The 22,410-nt window shown below is 37.2% G+C and overlaps 1 protein-coding gene across 4 annotated transcripts in view; it reads right to left on the bottom strand.

Moving 5' to 3' along the window:
- Positions 1-832: 832 nt before the first annotated feature.
- PCGF6 (polycomb group ring finger 6) overlaps positions 833-22,410 on the bottom strand; it is a 46,668-nt gene continuing 25,090 nt past the window's right edge. For 3 of the 4 annotated variants that reach the window (XM_041744360.1, XM_041744361.1, XM_041744359.1), the window contains 3 exons: positions 17,999-18,097; positions 11,096-11,182; positions 833-2,042 (listed from right to left, as the gene is read on the bottom strand). In XM_041744360.1, the coding sequence (XP_041600294.1) occupies positions 1,986-2,042; positions 11,096-11,182; positions 17,999-18,097 (243 nt within the window). In that variant the 3' untranslated portion in view covers positions 833-1,985. The remainder of the gene's footprint in view (positions 2,043-11,095; positions 11,183-17,998; positions 18,098-22,410) is intronic. The other variant, XM_041744362.1, reaches the window with a different exon arrangement.

Below are 22,410 nucleotides of genomic sequence, written 5' to 3'. Positions count from 1 at the left end.
GACTTACGGTGAATGCCTATTTTTGTATACCTGGGGCCCTGGGACATGCTGTATCAATTTGACTACTGGGTGGGTGCTAGACTCTTAATGGCCGAGTCAATCATATAGACACTGCATAACTGATTCCCATTAAAAACCCTGGATAGGGATCCCTGGGTGGCGCAGCGGTTTGGCGCCTGCCTTTGGCCCAGGGCGCGATCCTGGAGACCCGGGATCGAATCCCATATCGGGCTCCGGTGCGTGGAGCCTGCTTCTCCCTCCGCCTTTGTCTCTGCCTCTCTCTCTCTCTGTGACTATCATAAATAAATAAAAAAAAAATTAAAAAAAAAAAAACAAAACCCTGGATAGTCAGGGTCAGGTGAGCTTCCCTGTTTGGCAACAGTTTACACGTGTCACATATCATTGCTGAAAGAATTAAAGATATGGGGAAAAGACAACTGAAAGCTTGTACCTGGTTTCTCCTAGACTCTGCGGTATACAGCTTTTCCCTTTTCTGATTTTAATCTGTATCCTTTCACTGTAATAAACTATAAGCTTAAGTATAAGGAGCCCTTCTAGTGAAACACTAAACCTGAAAGTAGTCTTGGGGATCCCTGACACGGATATGTTAACATGGGACAAGTAAGCAATTTGCGCAAGAAATGTTTAAGAGGCATTGAATTCCATAGTTGCTATTCTGTCCATTGTTAAATAACAGCATCTAGTAAAATTAGTAAAGATGTCCATAAAATATCTATTTGATGGCATTTTAACTTTAATTTGGATACCTGTTAAAGAATTTTGGTTATTTTTGTTTCAATCTACAATAAATATGAACATTTCAAAATAGGTTAAAATAAATTTTTATTAAAAATTTTTATTAAATGTTAGAAGAGATTTATACACAATTCACAAATTCTTTACAAAACAATTGCCAAACCTTATTCATTTGTAACTGTTTCTATGCAGAGTTGGAAATTTTATACTGAAATAGGGTCTATAAAATATTTTTTTTAGAAAGCATCACAATGCTAATTTTAGGCAAAATAACATTTAAAACTAAAATCTTTGCACGTGAGTAAACTCTCAAACACCCGTATTCTTTATCCCAGTGACAAAATGGGAAAACAGACATTAAGTTGACTTACTGAGGAATCAATGAATAAGTATTCTGTAAACTTGCAAATGTACTCAAGTTTCTTTATTACTTTCAGAAGCAGTGGCATTACAAGGTATTGACAAACTACGTGTTCAAATAAAATGAATGTTAATCAAATTAACATTCAAAGAATAAAAATAATGTTTCAAAGAGGCACCCCTTGTTGTAAGATATTTTAAAGAAGTCTTTAGTACAGTGAAGGCTTATGGTATAGGCCATAAACCCTGCAGGAGACAGCTCTTCACACAAAATGAGAATTCATCCCTTTTAGAAGTAAATATCATCTCTGTAGTATTGCTGATAAATGAAAGATGTAAGTTCAAAGTACAATGGCAACATACAAAAGTGGTCAATAGTTTTGGTCTTTGAGAGGTACACTCTGTAATTCAGCAAAGACTGGCTTTGAATCTTTAGTTCAAAAGCATACTTCTTTTCCAAAAGGATGACTGTCCAACTGATATGATTCCAGAGAGCAGAATCCTAACCACCAACCTGAAAGGGATATGGCTCAACAAAGAAGAAAATAGTAACCGATTTACCTCAAAGGTTAGGAAGCAAGATCAACGTCAAAGTATTTGAAATCACAAGGAATTTAAAAATGTAATGCTTTGAAAATTTCCCCCTGAGCTATTGATGCTTTTTATATAGTCTCTAGTAAAACAGAAGCATTCCATCATTCCAAATTGTACTTATAAATGCTATGAATCTTGGTGCTGAAAATAGGTAACTTATGCCTCAAACAGCACAAAGTGGTAGCAATTACATGTTTTGTGGAAATCTTTGGTGAAATGCAATCCTGCAGAAGCCTCCTTATGTTGTTCCCCTCCTCCAAATGCTGCTAGAATCTTCAAGTAATTTTCAAGGGAGAAACTACAAGACCATAATGAAGGACCAGCAGACCATCCTGAGAAGAAAAAAAAAAGTGTTTTGTAACTATTTGAAAACCAGTTATGTAAACAATTAAGTCAGATACAGTTTTTCAAAGCCCCGCATTAATGGGAAATTCTTTGATTTTTTTTTTTTTTGAAATTCTTTGATTTAAAGAGAATAAAGAGTCCAAGATAAATAACCTTGCTTATTCATATTCACCCCATCACCAAACATTCTCTGTCAATGTGCCTTTTTAATGACTTTCAACAGGTACTTCTGAAACTCCATAACTAGCCAGGGTTGTTTATGGCTAAACAGTTCTCTGAAAAGAACTAAGAGAGGTACATCTCTCTTTCTGCACAGACTACTTAATAGACCACCTAAGTATTGGGCTTCCCTAAAGAAAGACTCAATTATCATAAAGCATCATGAATTCAGTAAGAAATGATACATTGATTTCCATATAAATGCAGCTTACTATTCTAAGAAAACCTTGCAACTCTTACCTGTTTAATGTATCATACAATTTAACTCTGTCTTAACGAGTGTTCACAACACAATTTAACCTTTCTTTTACTATTGTTTTAAGTAGGCTTCCACACCCAACATGGGGCTTGAACTCAAGATCCTGAGAGTGAGAGTCACATACTCTACTAAGCCAGCCAGGCATCCCTTGAACTTTTCTTTGATACTCAGTGATCATTATGAACAGTGACTAAATTGTTCTATAACTCAGTAAGGTCTTCAGTTACTAGGTAACTTAACCGTATAGGAAATGACTTCAGACACTATGTTTCTGAATCTATTCATCTGCTTTTTTGGTTTCTGTCTCCTCTTTTAGTATCAGATCTTAATCCTTTGTGTTCTCACCAAGTCTGTATACAGGAAACAATCCACCTTTTAATTTTATTTTTAAAAAGATTTTATTTATTCACGAGAGACACACAAAGAAAGGCAGAGACATAGGGAGAGGGAGAAGCAGGCTCCCCATAGGGAGCGTGATGTGAGATTCAATCCTAGGACTCCAGGATCACGCCCTAAGCTGAATGCTCAACCACGGAGCCACTCAGCTGTCCCACAATCCACCTTTTTAAGTGCTATTTTTAATCTACTGCGAACTAGAAAATTAGGTAAAAACTAAGAGTCATTGGGGAAGTGTGCCATGAGTAATGGGTTAACTTTGAGCAACACGTAAGAGGGAATGGTGGCATGCATGTCTTGCATTTTCGATCACATTCTATTACTCTCTCTCTTTCTTCTCTGTTAAGCTCTTGCATGGCTCTACTTCCTCATTTCTCATTCACTACACAACTCATTGCAATCTGGATTCTATTCCTGGCAATTCCAGCGAAAACTCACCAGAATTCTAGAAAGGGTTCACAAATTCAAATGCCCACAAGGGCCAGGAAAGTAACATAGATGAATATGTAAGTTAGGTATGTGAATCCGTAGGGAATGTTGAGACCACTGGGAAATGAGACACCAGATGTCTAGCTAAAGGAATTCAATTCAAAAATATTTAAAACACAGAATAAACCAAATAAAACATAATCTCATACCACGTTTGGCCCATGGACCACCAGATTATAGACTAATTAGCCTAATCAAAGTAAATAAATTTGTATTACAACACAAATAGATTCTATTAACATTCTTACAAGGACACAAATTACATTTTATAAAATGTTAATTTTTTTGCATATGGTTATGTTTCAGAAATGAAAACATTTTGCGAAACAATATACATGCTGATATATATATATATATATATTTTTTTTAAAGATTTATTTATTTATTTATGATAGACATAGAGAGAGAGAGAGACAGGCAGAGACACAGGCAGAGGGAGAAGCAGGCTCCATGCAGGGAGCCTGATGTGGGACTCGATCCCGGGTCTCCAGGATCACACCCTGGGCCGAAGGCAGGTGCCAAACCGCTGAGCCACTGGGGCTGCCCTATTTATATTTTATATTTAGATGTTTCTATCCCTGGTCTTCTTAAAGTATCCAACCAGAATGGGTCTTCTAAAACCTAAGTCAATAAATAAATAAACAAACAAACAAACAAACAAACCTAAATCAAGGGGATGCCTGGGTAGTTCAGCGGTTGAGTGTCTGCCTTCGGCTCAGGGGGTGATCCTGGAGTCTCATGACTGAGTCCCACATCGGGCTCCCTGCATGGAGCCTGCTTCTCCCTCTGCCTGTGTCTCTGCTTCTCTGTGTGTGTCTCTCATGAGTAAATAAATAATATCATTACTAAGTCAGGGCACCTGAGTGGCTCGGTCTGTTAAGTGTCTGCCTTTGGCTCAGGTGGTGATCCTGGGGTCCTGGGATCGAGTCCCACATTGGGTTCCCTGCTCAGTGGGGAGTCTACTTCTCCCTCTATCCACCCCCCCTCCCCCGCTTGTGATCTCTTTCTCTCTTTCTCGTGCTCTTGTCTCTCTCAAATAAATAAAATAAAATAAAAAAATAAAATAAAATAATTTTAAAAAGGGACACCTGGGTGGTTCAGTCAATTAAGTGTCTGCCTTTGGCTCAGGTCATGATCCTGAAGCCCCAGGATTGAGCCCTGCATAAGGCTCCCTGCTCAGCAAAGAGTCTACTTCTCCCTCTTCCTCTGCTCATACTCTCTTGCTATCTTTCTCAAATATGTAAATAAAATATTTTTTAATTATTAAAAAATAAATAAAACATAAGTTAGAGTAGGTCACTTCTGTCCTCGGGTTAAATCTTCCAATCAATCATTTCCTACCTTACTCAATTAAAATCCGAAGTCCATACTATAGCCTATAAAATCATACATGGTTTTATTCCAACTGCCCAGATCTCAGTTCCTACCATTCTCTCCCTCAAGTCCCATATCCTAGCTTTCCCACTGAGGAGGTATTACCATTCATTTAGCTAAGAGGTCCCAAGACTTTGTGAAACTTATATTGTTTGTCACTGAGGCCTTTAACTTTAAATGTATCATTAGATTATTTAAGTTTAGGGACTTGCTCATCTTTGAATCTCACTACATGTCTAGAATAGTGCTCTGTAAATATTTTTTGAAGTAATATTTTCTACCTACTTCAATGACTTTGGGATTTTACTACTAGTTTCTTATATTTCTAATCAAGCAAGCTTAATTTTAACTAAAGGGTCATCTGGGTGACTCAGTCAGTTAGGCATCTGCCTTTGGTTCGCGTCATGGTCCAGAGGTCCTGGGATCAAGCCTGGCATCAGGTTCCCTGCTCATTGGGGAGTCTGCTTCTCCCTCTCCCTCTGCCCTTTTCCCTTGCTTATGTGTGCACTCTCTCTCTCTCAACGTAAATAACATCTTTAGATACCCTCACATGGGGATCATGATCGAGCCAAAAGCAGATGGTTAACCGACTGGGCCACCCAAGCACTCCAAAAGGCTGAACTTTAAGTTCAATTTTTTTCTACAGTTGAATCTTGCATCTAGTACTATATAGCCAAGTGACACTGGACAAGTTACTTAACCTCTGCATGTCAGTTTTCTAAACTATAAGATCCACTAATGGATGTTAGAATAGAGGGCAACATTTAAGGAGAAACAGGCTATCTGCATAGTTTCAAGGTATCTCCCAAAATATTATTAATTATAAAGAAAAAGACCTATCAGTAGTAAATATCTTCTGATGATACTTTGAGAAGGGCATTATCACTTGTATGGCATTCTTTTTTTTTTTTTTTGTATGGCATTCTTGCTAAAAATGCTCAATCTAGTCATCAGAAAACATCTGACAAACCCAAACGAGGGACGGTTTATAAAATAACTGACCAATACTCTTCAAAAGTATCAAAGTCATGAAAACAAGGAAGGACTGAAAAACTGGGAGAAGACAAGGAGACACAACAATTAAATAGGATGTGTAACATAGGACAGAGAAAGAATAGTGGGAAAACTAGCAAAACTCATTGTCTGCAGTTTCATTAATAGTATTGCAACAATGTTAATTTCTTAAGTTTTGGTGAATGTACCATGGTCATGCAAGGTGTTAATATTAAAGGATGCTGAATGGTATCTACATAAGAACTTTTAGTACTATTTTTGTAATTTTTCTCTAAGTCTTAAGTTATCTCAAAATAATATTTTATAACAGAAAATAGGAGGGGCGTCTGGGTGGTTCAGTTGCTTGAGTGTCTGGTCCTTGGTTTCTGCTTGGGTCGTGGGATCGAGCCATGTCAGGCTCCAGGCTCAGCAGGGAGTCTGCTTCTCTCTCTCTCCCTCTGCCCCTTGCCCTTCACTTGCACATGCTCATACTCTCTCTCTAAAATACAAATAAATCTTAAAAAAATAAAAAGAAAAAAAAGGAGGTAACAATTGTTATCTCTTAAGGTTGTTGTGAGGCTTAAACAAGATAACACATGTTTTGGGGTGCCTGGCTGGCTCAGTCAGTGGAGCATATGACTCTGGATCTCGGGGTGGTCAGTTTGAGCCCCACATTGGACCTAGAAATTACTTAAGATCTTAAAAAAAAAAAAAGAGGTTAACACATATCCTTTTGCATGTTTAGCAGCATTAAGGGCTCAAGAAATGTTAATTATTAGTAATATTGTCTTTTTCTGAGCTCCAAGCAATTCCACATGATATATGTGTTACTCCTCAATTAACCTGGCAGGCTGATCAAGGGATTTCCCTTTTTCTTTACACTTTCCAACCCAAATATCCTCAAGGCTTTTTTCCCAAGTTCTTCTTCTTCTTCTTTTTTTTAAAAAAAAAAAAAAAAAAAAATTTAGTTATTCATTTGAAACACACAGAGTGAGGAAAAGACACAGGAAGAGAGAGAAGCAGGCTCTCCACAGGAGCCCGTTATGGGACTCGATCCCGGATCTTGGGATCATGACCTGAGCCTAAGGCAGCCGCCCAACTGCTGAGCCACCCAGACATTCCCCCCCAAGTCCTAACACCATTTCATTCATCACTAAGCTGGCTATATTGCAAAAATAATTACATTTCATGTATCTTCGTGTTCTTTTTGGAAATAAAGAAAACTGTTGCTCAAGGAAAAGCCAGTTACATTTTCAAAGAAACAGTAAGTGACTAAGTCCTCTTTCCTCCTTGTAAATCACACACAAAACCCAAGTTAATAATGACAATCATTTAAAAAAAAAAATAATGGTCCCTAATCATTGTATTGCTGATTACTTTTACTACTCTGACAAACTGTTATCACAACTATAGTGTACCTATATAACTGAAGGATAATATAATCTGTAATATCACAATAAAGAACAATCAGCCTTGTAGCATCTTTCCAATACTGAATTACATGTAAGTTTTATTTGCAAAATTACAAAACTTGTGATTTCTTTAAAAAATCCAAATATCGGGATCCCTGGGTGGCGCAGCGGTTTGGCGCCTGCCTTTGGCCCAGGGCGCGATCCTGGAGACCCGCGATCGAATCCCACATCAGGCTCCTGGTGCATGGAGCCTGCTTCTCCCTCTGCCTGTGTCTCTGCCTCTCTCTCTTTCTCTCTGTATGACTATCATAAATAAATTAAAAAAAATTAAAAAAAAAATAAATAAAATAAAATAAAAAATCCAAATATCATTTTAAAAAGTCATGAAAAACTGAATGGTCATGAGATGGCTATTAGTATTAATTTGGAGGTTACAATAAAACATTAATCAGTAAGCAAATCTACAAATATGGAATCTATGAATAATGATAATCAACTATATTCTTTTGGGTCCCATTTCTTTCACTCAATATTATGCCTGTGCGATTAGTTCATGTTGCTGTATATGGTAGTTGTACTTAATTGTATGTATATGCCACAATTTTTTACTCATCCTTTTTTGGACATTTGGGTTGCTTCTAGTTTGTGACTATCATGAATAAAGCTACTATATCTTTTTTTTTTTTTTTTAAGATTTTGTTTATTCATGAGAGACAGTGAGAGGGAGAGACATAGCCAGAGGGAGAAGCAGGCTCCATGCAGGGAGCCCAATGTGGGACTCAATCCCGGGACACCAGGATCACGCCCTGGGCAGAAGGCAGATGCTCAACCACTGAGCCACCCAGGTGTCCCTAAAGCTACTGTATCTCGTACGTATCTTGTGGTGGACATCATATTCATTTCTCCTAGATTTATACTCAGGAGTGGAATTGCTGAGGGAGTAGAGAGCATATATACATGGCTTTAGTAGATACTACCAGCAGAACTCCAAAGTGATTAGATCAGTTCCCACTACCAATGTATATAAATTCTAGTCATTCCACATCCACACCAACACTTATTCTGTGAGTCTTTTTCATTTTAGTCGGTTCTTTTATATTTTGGTAGGTCAGCTTAGTCAAACTGGAACTATATTTCCCAGAATTCCCTTCCCTTTGAGTTAGCCAATAAGATTTGCAAAGTGGAAGGAAGCAGAAGTCATTACGCTCAGGTTATTACAGGGGCCAGATGCCCAGCTAGTTTATACACATTGTTGCTGGTATGCTGGCTCACGTTGTTGGTATAGGGCAGCAGCCAGGCCTGCAACTAACTCCTCTTGCTCCCAAAAGAGCTCCACCCTAAGCCTCTCTAAGTTTTGGGCCAAAGATCACCAGCTTTGTCTACAGATCACCCATGTCACTGAATATGGAAATGATGAGACACACATTCCATTTTCTCCTTATAGGTCCCAGTTTATTTTCACTATTTTACACTTTATATCTATCTTTTTTTTTTTAATTTTTTTTTAAATTTTATTTATTTATGATAGGCACACAGTGAGAGAGAGAGAAGCAGAGACATAGGCAGAGGGAGAAGCAGGCTCCATGCACCGGGAGCCCGACGTGGGATTCGATCCCGGGTCTCCAGGATCGCGCCCCGGGCCAAAGGCAGGCGCCAAACCGCTGCGCCACCCAGGGATCCCTTTTATATCTATCTTTTCTTGCAATTGCTGCCCTGTTGATTTACAATGACTACTAGTCCACAGGCAGTATCTTTCCACATTGCTCTTCACCAGCCCCTACAACTGTCTATAATCCCTTATTCCCCAACATTCATATTGATTCTGTCTCCCAAACAGAATCCTAACTTTTAAAACTGGTGAATCCAGGTAAAGCATAGATGGATGTTCACTGTACTAATCCTATGATTTTTCTGAAGGTTTAAAAATTTTCCAAAGTATAAATATTAATATAATTCCTTTGTAACCAGTACTCAAGTTTGTTGAGTATTGACACTTTACCTTGTTTGTTTCAAATCTCTTTTTAAAATAATAAGAATTTTGGGAGTCTCTGGGTTGCTCAGTTGGTTAAGTGTCTGACTCTTGATTTCAGCTCAGGTCATGATTTCAGGGTCTTAAGATCGAGCCCTGCATCAGGCTCTGTGCCAGCACAGAGTCTGCTTGGGATGCCCTCTCTCCCTTGCCCTGCTCTTGTACACTCTAAGTAAATAAATAAAGAAGTAAAATCTTAAAAAAAAAAAAAAAAAGATAAAAATTTATTATCTTTCTGTCTGAAAAACCAAAGTGTTAACACTCATTAAATCTGAGTGGTGGGTGCAAGGAAACTTGTAGCAAATTAGTAAAAAGAAAACCAAGCAAAAAATAAAAAAATAAAATTATCCACAATAGACCAGTCCATTAAGGCTGCAGAAATTTCAGCAATAGTTCTTTATAGGTTGGTGGTAAAGCACAGTCACAAAAATCACATCAAAATGTACCAATTATTTGCTTCCTATCAAACAAAATATACATCTTTCCTATGATGCAACAATTCCACTCCTAATTTGTCCAAAATAAGCGAAAGCATATGTTCTCAAAAAACTGGTTTAAAAAGACGACTAGGAAGAGGGAGAAAAAAATTTACTTGTATAGGACTGTTTATAGCTGCTTTATTTGTATTAGCCAAAAATTGGAAATATCCCATATATCTATGAATAGGAAAATGATAAAATATGGCATGTTATACAAAGAAATATTACGCAGCAATAAAAAGCAATAAAAGTTGCTACATGCAACTACATGGATAAGTTTCAAAATGTATGCTGAATGAAAGATGCCAGACCCAAAAGAGTACATGTTCTATGATTCCACTTACATGACATCCTAGAATAAGTAAAATTAATATATAGTAAATACAGGTGTAAATATTTATGATCTTGGATTAGGCAATGGTTTCTTAGATGGGACACCAAACACGGAAGGAACAAAAGGCAAAACAGATAAAACGGACTTCATTATAATTAAAAACTTTTGTGTTTGAAAGGTCAACACAAAGGAAATGAAAAGACAACCCACTGAATAGGGGAAATTTTTTACAAATCGTATACCTGATAGTGGTGGACTAGAATTTAGGATATATGAAGAATTCTTACAACTCAATACTAAAAGACAAAACCCCCAATTTTTAAAAATGGGCCAAGGATCTAAATAGAAACTTTTCCAAAGAAGATAAACAAATGGCCAATAATACAGGAAAAGATCCTCAGCATGACTAGTCATCAGGTAAATGAAATCAAAACCACACGGGACACCTGGGTGGCACAGTGGTTGAGCACCTGCCTTCAGCTCAGGGCACGATCCTGCAGTCCTGGGATCAAGTCCCACATTGGGCTCCCTGCATGGAACCTGCTTCTTCCTCTCCCTCTGCCTCTCTCTCTCTGTGTCTCTCATGAATAAATAAATAAAATCTTTAAAAAAAAAAAAAAAAAGGAATCAAAACCACAAGGAGACCACTGCACACCTGATAGGATGGCTGTAATAAAAAAAATAGCAAGTGTTGGCAAGGATCTAGGGAAACTGGAACCCACATACACTTCTGGAGGGATTATAAAATGGTGAAGTTGCTTTGGAAACAGAAACAGTCTTAACAGTTCCTCAAAATGTTAAACACCTAATTACCATATGACCCAGTGATTCCACTCCTAGATGTACACCAAAGAGAAGTAATAACATGTCCATAGAAAACATAGAAATATGAGGAATAAAAGAGCTACCACATAAACCATTCTAAAAATGCCTGACACACAGTAAGCATCCAATAAATACTACCTTTATTATTTACAGTACAAGTAAGGCTAATAACATTTCTTTCATTAAATAACTTCCCTGTTAGGCATAAGCATGATAAAGTCTAAGACCAACCTGCATTGCTGCATCACCGATTGCACGACGGATTTCCCTTAGAGTTTGATACTGCTCCAACAAGTGATCACCACAGATGATATCTACCTACGGGCAAGTAAGAGTATCAAATTGCTTTCCTGCTTCAAAAAAATCATATGAAAAAATTAAGGAAAAACCCAACATAATTACTCCCAGACTAGATTTTGCTATTTTATGTTAGAATGATAAAACACCCTCAAGACAGATTTTAGAAACTTGCTACAAAAATAAAGCAAAATGGAAGGAGCATTAGAAGACATTGAAGGACAATAGCATAGTACAGCAGATACTCAAAATGACTTCCTTGAATCTCTGAGAACAAGTAAAGTCACACTTGATATATTCAGCATCAAGGTACAGTTTTTTTAAGTTCCATGATAAAATGATTAAAAGGGTATATAATACTTAAAAAGCCATTCTTTAGTTATTTGGATAATTCTCTTATAAGGAACATCTCATTTTCCAACAATGCAGAGCCTAACCCTGACATAAAGTACACACTAAGGGAACTGTTTTATGGATGCAACATCTTAAGATCTTAAGTATCTTTAGTAACGTCAACGCTCTAAGATATATCTACTTTTACAGCGGATGCTCTAGAAATAATGACGTATACAATGTATATAACAAGTTATATACTATAAGGTAGTCAGATTCCAGTATACCTACTTGCTAAGACAGGAATGCAAATCTTCAATCTTTGTCTTGCAATGGGTGCTCCTTTCCCATTGCCTTAAAATGGGGTCAAGTCCTTGATGTCTTATTAATATTAATATAGATCCCTTCATTGGCTACATCTCCTATGTCCTTGTTTAGTTTATAACATGACATTTCTTCTTGTTCTCTAACCCATAATAGAATATCACTTCTGACTCTTGTATTTCTCCTTTCCCTTTCTTCTTACATGCAAAGTTACCAACTCCTATGGTTTCTTTTTTCATAATACCCCTTAGAGTTCATATCATCCTTTCAGCTGCTGCCCCTAGGCTTAAAGCAGACACCACACCACCTCCTAACCACATTTCCTACTTTCAAATTCTGTTTACTCTAAAAACCCAACACACTGCCAACATGTTAATCTCCCTAAAACCATAGGCATGGATGGGGAAGAATAGTGAAAGCAGCTGCATTTCACTGAGAAGCTACTATGTCCACCATATGTTATATTACGTATTCAACATATGGGATCTCATCTAATCTTCACATTCTTGTGAGCTAGGTATTATAATTCCCATTTTACAGAAAGGAATACTAAAAGGTAAAAACATTTAACTTTCCTAAGGTCACAAAGCTAGTAACTAGCAAAGTCCAGATCTAAACCCAGGTCTGTCTCCACGACTATCTTTCTCCAAAGCCTAAGTACATGTCAGGGGTTGGCAAACCTTTCCCATAAAATGTTAGACAGTAAGGATGGCTTCTGGATCTCTGTCATATCTACTCAATCTGCCACTACCGCATGAAAACAGCTTTAGTATGGCTGTGTTCCACTGAAATTTTATTTATAAAACAGATGGTAAGCTAGATTTGGCCCATAGGTCATAATTTGTCAACACCCATGCTATCTCATAATGCATAAACTCTGATTAGTACCACCTTTTGTGTTTCACACTTGCTAGTTTCAAAACTGGCAGAGCAATACTTGTTTGCAAAATGGCTTAAAAGCAATGGTAGCGTACCTTGTGCACAGAATTTAGATCCATGAAAAATTAAAGAATTAGGAAACTATCACTACATTTTGATTTAATATTCAGCAATCCAAGGGCCATCACTCTTCCTGAACTTCACCACATGGTATACATTTATGGTTTGGTTACTACATTTTTCAACTTAATCTTAACCCCCCAGAAGGTGGCCAGTTACTAACATTTTGATGTATATGGCCCTAAATGCTATGTGTGCATGTGGGTTTTTTGTTTTGTTTTGTTTTGTTTAAATGGGATTATACCACATAAATTGTTCTACAAGTTATTTAAAAAACAAAAAAAAAAAAACTTAATATACCATGGACATCTTTGAAGTACACAGCTCTAATAGCTATAGTGTTCCATTTTATGAATATATAATTTATGTCCCCATCCCCTTAATAAACATTTAAATTGCTTTCAATTTTACATACTCATTTTTAAAAGTCACATGATTACAAATATTTCATAAATCATCACATTCAAACAGAGTCACATCTGAAGTTTCCACAAACATAACCCACATATTTGGTAATTTGCTAGATGGACTCACAAAACACAGCAAGGACACATGGCCAGATCAGTAAGGGAAAAAGACGTAGATGGAATCTGGACAAGTCCACACACTAGCTTCCTATGCACACATACCCTCCTCAGATCAGGAAAAGACACACCCACAGTACTCCCTTTCCTAGCACTGGAAATGCAGCCAACTTGTACGATGTTTCTATCCAGGGAAGCCCATTTGAAGATCAGAGTAGATTTTTACTGAGGGCTGTTCATGTTGGCATTCTCTGCCTAGCAACTACTAAATTCCAAACTCCCAGAAGGAAAGCTGGTATTTAGCACAGACCCACTGTTTATATAGTCTAGGCATAGTATTAACACCCTTATCAGTTAGGGAACTATTCCCTATTTTCCTATTATTGTAGGAAACTTTTTGCAACCCAAGTTCCTAGATGCTAGGCAAGGGCTAACCTTGTGAGCAGGCCCTTCTAAAGACAGCAACCTCAAGTCAGCTTTATTAACTTTTTTTCTGTATAATCTTTCTACCCTCTGGAGTATCAAGTTTCAGATAGAAAGGACAACTATAATATTTCTTGATCTCAGAGCAGAAATCAGAATGTGAGGGGATCCCTGGGTGGCTCAGTGGTTTAGTGTCTGCCTTTAGCCCAGGGCATGATTCTGGAGTCCTGGGATCGAGTCCCACACCAGGCTCCGTGAATGGAGCCTGCTTCTCCCTCTGCCTATGTCTCTGCCTCTCTCTGTCTCTCTCATGAATAAATAAATATTAGAAAGAAAGAAAGAAAGAAAGAAAGAAAGAAAGAAAGAAAGAAAGAAAGAAAGAAAGAAAGAAAGAAAGAAAGAAAGAAGTCAGAATATGAGGATAGTCTTAAGGCAAGAAAAACCTGTATCATTTTATTTTTTTTTAATCTGTATTTTTTTTTTTTTAACAAGCAAAATGACACTAGATTCCAAGATAGGATATTTCATTGAATGAGCTAGTACCACATTTGTTCATACATATTCTTTTCTTTGATAGAAAGTTATTTTTTCTTTGGCAATTCCTATCTACTCTTCAAGTCTGTTCATTGGCTCCTCCAGATTTAAATCATTTACCCTTGTGCTCTTCTTGTACTCACCATATCCTATTGTCATTCAGTTGTTTTCTTGTGTATCTTTTCCACACAACTGAGTCCCTGGGTGGCATGAATTTTCTGTCTCATCTTTGTACTCTTTTTCTTTTCTTTTTAAAGATTTTATTTATTCATGAGAGACAGAGAAATAGGCAAAGACATAGGTAGAGGGAAAAGCAGGCTCCTAGCAGGGAGCCCGATGTGGGACTCGATCCCGGGACTCCAGGGTCATACCCTGAGCTAAAGGCAGAGACATTTAATGGCTGATCCACCCAGGTGTCCCTTATCTTTGAACTCTTAAGTCCAAGGATATAGATCCTCAATTTAATATCAATAGGTAATAAATAAATGGTAGGGTCAAGCCTTATGATACATTAGAGTCTGTTTAAAAATGGATTTAGAAACAATTTTATAGTAAGGTTAAAGTCATATACTAAATAAATAATAATAAAAATAACCTATCTTTTTAAAATAGAATTAGTTATGATAGGATTAACAAAATCTAGTATTTCTTTTATATAAAAATTTTTAGACATCAATGTGATATTCATTTTCTAAGTCTCATTTCACAAAAGCAAAATAAAATCTGAAGATCAAACTATGTACAAAGGAACACAATAACTATAAAACAAAATAAAACATAAATGAGTTCAAAACACCACTAAATCAACCCTGGCAATCCAGAGGCACTGAGGCCTCTGTTGGAATCTATTCAGATAATCACTGGTTTCTAATTTTGGATTAACTTAAATCTCTTTTAAGAATACATGATCTGTTTTCTTATCTTTCAGAATTGTCTTCCTTCTTTTATTCTGATGTGCCACAAATAACTTTTTTTTTTTTGAAGATTTTATTTATTTCTTCATGAGAGAGAGAGAGAGAAAGAAAGAGAGAGAGAGAAAGAGAGGCAGAGACAGGCAGAGAGAGAAGCAGGCTCCATGCAGGGAGTCTGATGTGGGACTCGATCCCGGGATTCCAGGATCACGCCCTGGGCTGAAGGCAGGCACTAAATCGCTGAGCCACCCAGGCATCCTGTCACAAATAACTTTAAAGCTAGTTTATCATTTAACAGTCCCGTAGTAATCATTCATTCCTGCTAGTAAATAACCATAAATGAAGGTCACATATCTGTAGACAAAGCACACATTTCCTACTTGAGAATAACTAGTTTAAAGAAGGTTGGCGGGCAGCCCAGGTGGCTCAGCGGTTTAGCACTGCCTTCAGCCCAGGACCTGATCCTGGAGACCCGGGATCGAGTTCCGCATCAGGCTCCTTGCATGGCGCCTGCTTCTCTCTTTCCTCTGTGTATTCTCAGAAATAAATAAATAAAATCTTAAAAAAAAAAAAAAAAAAAAAGGGCCGGCATAGCAGGCTCAAGTGACCGGGTTTTCGCCCAAGCATTTTATTTTGATTAATGGTTAACTAGCTCAATGTTCTGCTCATGTTAGAAGTTAATTGTTGTTTATTCTCTTTTGGATTTAGAAGGTCTAAACAATTTTAGTCACAACATCTGCATATTTGATAATCCTCCGTTTCACTATTTCAACATGTTGGTGAAACAGTAATTTATGAGTGTTACCAGCTATATATTACCTGAATAGGAAAGAAATATTTACCTAGAGAGCCAAGAGCTGACAGAGAAAATTAAATGTTAAAACAGATTTTATGTAATTTTATTCTTAAATGCTAAAAGCCTTGAATTTTTTTTTTTTAAGATTTTATTTATTTATTCATGAGAGATACACAGAGAAAGGCAGAGATATAGGCAGAGTCTCCCTCTCATCCCGGAGAGAATCTTAAGCAGGCAGGCTCCATGCCCATTGTGTGGGCTCAAGCACAGCGCAGGGCTTGATCCACAACCCTGAGATGATGACTTGAGCTAAAATCAAGAGTCTGATGCTTAACCAACTGATCCACCCAGGTGCCCCGCAACTACTACCTTTCTTAAAACACCAATGTAAAACTTATAAATGTGTTTTGATCAGTACCTAGCCACAGAACTATATCCTAAGAAAATCCTATTGGGTGGCACTTCTTAGTTATTCTATATAATCAGGTACAAGTCTTTGACTTCTATTTTTAGAAATAATAGATTATGGGATCACTCACAATTCTTTGTCCAGAGGTCTCTAAGCAGCTACCGATTTGTAACCAAAAGACTAGGAGTAACCTCAGGTAAACTATGGCTACAAGGTGACAGATAAATCATTCCAGCTTTTAGTTGCCATGAGATATAGCCAGCATTGCCAAACTCAGTTAAGAGTAGTCACTGTTCCCTGGATTAGATATATATTTAGTATCCACAAATACAAGTACTAAAAACACTACCAAAATTTCAGCCAACTTTAAAATATCAGTTAGCGAGATCCCTGGGTGGCTCAGTGGTTAAGCGCCTGCCCTCGGCCCAGGGCGTGATTCTGGGGTCTCGGGATTGAGTCCTGCATCGGGCTCCCTACATGGAGCCTGCTTCTCCCTCTGCCTGTGTCTCTCATGAATAAATAAAATCTTTAAAAAATAAAATATCAGTTACTTTACTTAATAGCAAATAGGTGTCATAAAATTATTTTATGAAATTTTACAAGTGATGGAGAATAAAACCCCACTTAAAATTTATGTAATGAAAAAGCAAAACCATACAGATGTGCATTTTCACTGGTGCACATTCTGTTATGTTCAACAGTACATGAGGTTTGAGTTTCCACCTTACAACAAGAACAAATTACATAGCTAGAATGGGAGATCTTTTCTAATGCTCAAAAAATAAATAGGGCTTATATTAGATAGCTATTTTACTTTCCTAGGTTTCTTGGAGGTAACTTGTTATAAATGCAAAGATGTCCTCTGAAAAGAGGTAGATGGGTAATAAATAATCTGTTACATTATTATCAAAGAGGGGGAACTGAGGCTTATATCCTCAGCTCTTCTCTGACACAGGTGATAATCAGTGGCAGCAAGAAGCAGAGAGTAAGTCAAATGTGATTAAAATGGGACTGGAGGGGCACCATGGCTTAGTCAGTTAAGTGTCTGCCTTCAGCTCAGGTCATGATTTCAGGGTCCTGGGATGGAGCCCCAAGTAGGGCTCCCTGCTCAGTGAGGAGCCTGCTTCTCCCTCTCCTCTGCTATTTCCCCTGCTTGTGCTTGAGCTCTCTCTCAAATAAAATCTTAAAAAAAAAAAAAAAAAAAAAAGTGGGGCTGGAATCACTGTGTACCAATATTTAATTTGTATTTACTTTTATTTATTTATTTTTTTTTAAAGATTTTATTTATTTATTCATGATAGTCACACAGAGAGAGAGAGAGAGGCAGAGACAGGCAGAGGGAGAAGCAGGCTCCATGCACCGGAAGCCCGACGTGGGATTCGATCCCGGGTCTCCAGGATCGCGCCCCGGGCCAAAGGCAGGCGCCAAACCGCTGCGCCACCCAGGGATCCCTAATTTGTATTTACAATATCTACATATCATAAAACAAAAACCACATCATGAAATCCTAGAGACAGTTCTTTCTTCAATACACTAAAGGTAATCTCTCAACTTCATCTGTCCTTTTACATACATGTACACTACCTGACAAGCTGGATCAAGGCCCATTTTTCTTCTGAGGAATTTTTCTACATGCCCAATAGTTGCTTCTCCTGAAACTCGGACAAACTTCTTTTCCAAGGGCTACAAAAATAAACATATATAAATCTTTTCAGAATAAATATGCATAAAATGTATAAATCATAGAGCAAATTTTATAGAAAATATGTTCAACAGATTTATGAGAAAAACTACTATGAAATTTGAGATAATTTATTTATCAAAGAAAAAAAGAATTTTTGCTTAGCTTCCCCTCTCTGAAAAGTACATCAACAATTTTTTTAATCGAAAGGCTAACTGGCTTATTTTAATAATTCATCAAAAATAAAACTTAGAAAAAATTTTAAAAAATAAAACTTAGAATAAGATTTATTGACAGAGAATACCTAAGACTAAATTATCTCTAAAACAATCTAGTTTCTTCAACAAAAAAACTGGAAGAAAAAAAAAGAACAAGATGAAAGAGGAACTTCCAGACTAAAAAAGACATAAGGAATATAAATAAGAGATATGTCAACCCATTACAATGTATGGATCTTATTTGGGTCCTAATTTAAACAAACCTATAGAATAATTTTTGTGAGCTAATCTAGGAAACTTAAATAGCATGTGGATATTTGATTAAGGAATTGCTGTTCATTTTTTTTTTAAAGATTTTATTTATTTATTCATGAGAGACAGAGAGAGAGAGAGAGGGAGGCAGAGACACAGGCAGAGGGAGAAGCAGGCTCCATGCAGGGAGCCTGATGTGGGACTCGATCCAGGGTCTCCAGGATCACACCCTGGGCTGAAGGCGGCGCTAAACCACTGAGCCACCTGGGCTGCTCTTACTGTTCATTTTTAAAACTGTAGTATCATTATCATGTTTGTAAAAAGTCCTTATCTTTTAGAAACAAATCCAATTATTTAGTGACAAAAATGATACTGTATAGTCTGGGATTTGCTTTAAAATTATGAGAAGTGGTGAAGATATAGATGAAATGAGATTGGCCATGAGTTTATAATTACTGAAGCAGAGTAGTATACATGGGCATTCATTTTACTACTGTCTACTTTTGTAGGAGTCCAAAATTTTCCATAATAAAGAGTTTTCATTCATTCATTTATTTTTAAAGATTTTATTTATTTCTTCATGAGAATACACAGAGAGGAGAGAGAGAGAGAGAGAGAGAGAGAGGCAGCGGGAGAAGCAGGCTCCATGCAGGGAGCCCGATGTGGGACTCAATCCTGGGTCTCCAGGATCACGCCCTGGGCTGAAGGCAGTGCTAAACCGCTGAGCCACCAGGGCTGCCCAAGAGTTTTCTTTTTTAAATGGAAAATATTTTAAATAATAAAATAAAATAAAGATTAACATTTAGACATATGTGGCTAGATTCTGATCCAATGGTCTAAGGTGATAGGTGGAGAGGCCACAGGGTTTTAAAGCAGAAACTAATGCTTAGCCATCTACTCTGTGTCCAAGACTATTTTAAGGATGCACTATCTAATACATATGAAAAGCTGAAGTAATCAGAACTAAATGGGTAACTTTTAGGAAAATATGAGCAGTGTTTTTCAACACTGAAAGAGAGGGATCCCAGAGGACCCAGACAGGTTAGGCAAACATTTGTTCCATGTATTAGCACTCAGCTTTCTTACCTGTGGTTTGGTTTAAGATCGTTCCTTAATAAGAAAACTGTCTCCTATTACCATTGTGTAGCAGGTAACAATAAGTGTTAATTAAGTGCAGGCTATTCCAGAAACAGACTTCCTGGCTAAAAGTCTTTGGGTTCTGCTATTTTCTAGCTATAAGTCTTTGGACAAGTTGGTGAACCTTTAAAGCTGTCCCCATTTGTAAGAGATAAAAATAGCACCTACTAAACCTCATAGATTTATCAAGAGGAAAATGAGTTAATATATGTAGATAACTATTAACAATTCCTGGCACATAGTTACTACTGGTGTATTGTGACCATTTTACTCTCTATATAAAAGAATTTGACTCTTACAGAGTGCCTAATTGTCACCATGGGATACTGATATAATCTAAACAAAAAAATGGCAACGTTTCATATTCTTTTAATGTAGGTACAGGAGTCATCTCACAAAGCTAAGGCAGTCTCACTGAGACTGTACCTGAGAAGTACCTGAGAAGGTACTAACTGCTAACCCCAGGTGCAGTCCCCAAGAGAATACCTCACTGTAGGTGACAATGCTTGATTAGCATGCAAATCCCATTAAGTACCTTAAGAAGCTGCTATTCTGAATTATCTAGCTATGCCTGTCTGGCCACCAGTGCATTTCTGAAAGTTAATTTCCTGGGTTTACCTCAGGTATACCATCAGAGGACAGTCCAGTTTCCCTTATTTCTAAATTCTTGGTGAGTACCTACCTTACCCCAGGTGTTTGTTAAAATTAATCCAACTTAGCTAAAGTTATAAATATTGTACTTTTAAAATCATCCAGAACAGAATTGTAAGATATGCCAATATCTGAAAGAAAAAAAACTAGTTTTGGCTTTCAAAGCTAGGGTTTTCTCATGTGGCTAACCTTAGTCCTCATGCCCCTGGTTCACAACTTAACTGGATTTTTCCTCCATATAATTCACATGCGGTTTTTAAGAAAATAATTTGTTTTTTTTTGTTTGTTTGTTTGTTTTCTTCCTTTCATTTAAAGCTCTAAAGTCAGTTCTCACCTACATAGTCAACCCATTATTTTTTCTGCTACAACCTCATAGCCTCCTACCATTTGCAAATAAACAGGAAGAAACAAATCCACAGAATTATATTTCACTGAAATTAAACACAGCGGTCTTCCCTACCATCTATAACATAAAAGGTCAATTCAATAAGAAAGTTGAATAAGCTAGTTTAAGATCTGTAGGGAGATTTTAAAAGACATTTGGTCATTTTCTTGCTTTAGATAATGTATACCACTAAAAAAAGATCCCTTAAAAAGATGATATAAAAAAAAGATGGGGGATCCCTGGGTGGCGCAGCGGTTTGGCGCCTGCCTTTGGCCCAGGGCGCGATCCTGGAGACCCGGGATCGAATCCCACGTCAGGCTCCCGGTGCATGGAGCCTGCTTCTCCCTCTGCCTGTGTCTCTGCCTCTCTCTCTCTCTCTCTGTATGACTATCATAAATAAATAATAATAAAAAAAATTAATAATAAAAAAAAGATGGTATCAACTCATAATTATATTTTACCTTGAAAAAAATTCTAAAACAAAAAATTAAAAAAAGAAAAAAGAAAAAAATTCTGATCTCTGTCAACAGGGCTAGAAACAATTATGAATCCAGCAGCTAAATGAACCCTTGGCAGCCAGATTTTGATTTTTAAAAACCACAAAAAGAGGGCAGCCCCGGTGGTGCAGCAGTTTAGTGCCGCCTGCAACCCAGGGCGTGATCCTGGAGACCCTGGATCGAGTCCCACATCAGGCTCTCTGCATGATGCCTGCTTCTCCCTCTGCCTCTCTCTCTCTCTCTATGAATGAATGAATGAATGAATGAATAAATAAATAAATAAATATCTGGAAAAAATAAAATAAAAATAAAAACCACAAACAGAAACTAGGATACTTTGGAGAAAGGACTAATTCCATGTCTGGGGGACAACAGATGTACAGGTTGAACATGAACATCCTGTCATATCAGATAGCGAGAAAGTATCACACACTGTGATACATGAAGGAAAATTTGAACTTCAATAAAGAAAACTGAAATGGCATTCAATCACAAATATGTTTTAATTAATGAGTTCATATTAAAGTAAAAACAACAAAACCTGTTTAGTCATGAATGGAGTATACTAATGAACCAACTCATTACTCTGAGCTTGGTAAGTAAAGGGAAAGAACCAAGCATTTATCCTGCTTTTCCTATATAAACTACACCACTAGCTAAACAAATAGACAAAGTGAAGTTTCTCCTTATAGAACTATTTCACTAATAAAAGAAGGAATGAGGGATGCCTGGGTGGCTGGCTCAGTGGTTGAGCATCTGCCTTCAGCTCAGGCCCAGACCGAGTCCCACATCCGGCTCCCAGAAGAGCCTGCTTCTCTCTGCCTTTCTTTCTTTGTCTCTCATGAATAAATAAAATCTTTAAAGAAAAAAATAAATAAATGAAGGAATGATAGTGGCACCTGGCTGGATCAGTTGGTGGAGCATGCAACTCTTGATCTTGGGGTTGTAAGTTCAAGCTCCACATGGGGTGTAGAGATTACTTAAAAATAACATCTTTAAAAAAAAAAAAAAGAAGGAATGGTAGCATCATTTTCCAAACCCTAAGTTAATGGGCTTAACCACTGAGCACCAACAGATGCTAATATTATAAAAAGGCCCAGACAACCAGACATCATGTATCTCTAGATGGAAAGAAACACCACCACCTATGAAGTAGTCTTGTTCCCTCAAATCAA

The sequence above is a fragment of the Vulpes lagopus genome, chromosome 2 (assembly GCF_018345385.1).
Source record: "Vulpes lagopus strain Blue_001 chromosome 2, ASM1834538v1, whole genome shotgun sequence".
Taxonomy (NCBI): Eukaryota; Metazoa; Chordata; class Mammalia; order Carnivora; family Canidae; genus Vulpes; species Vulpes lagopus.
The sequence above is the reverse complement of the archived record's forward strand: the minus strand, read 5'-3'. Positions and strand labels throughout refer to the sequence as shown.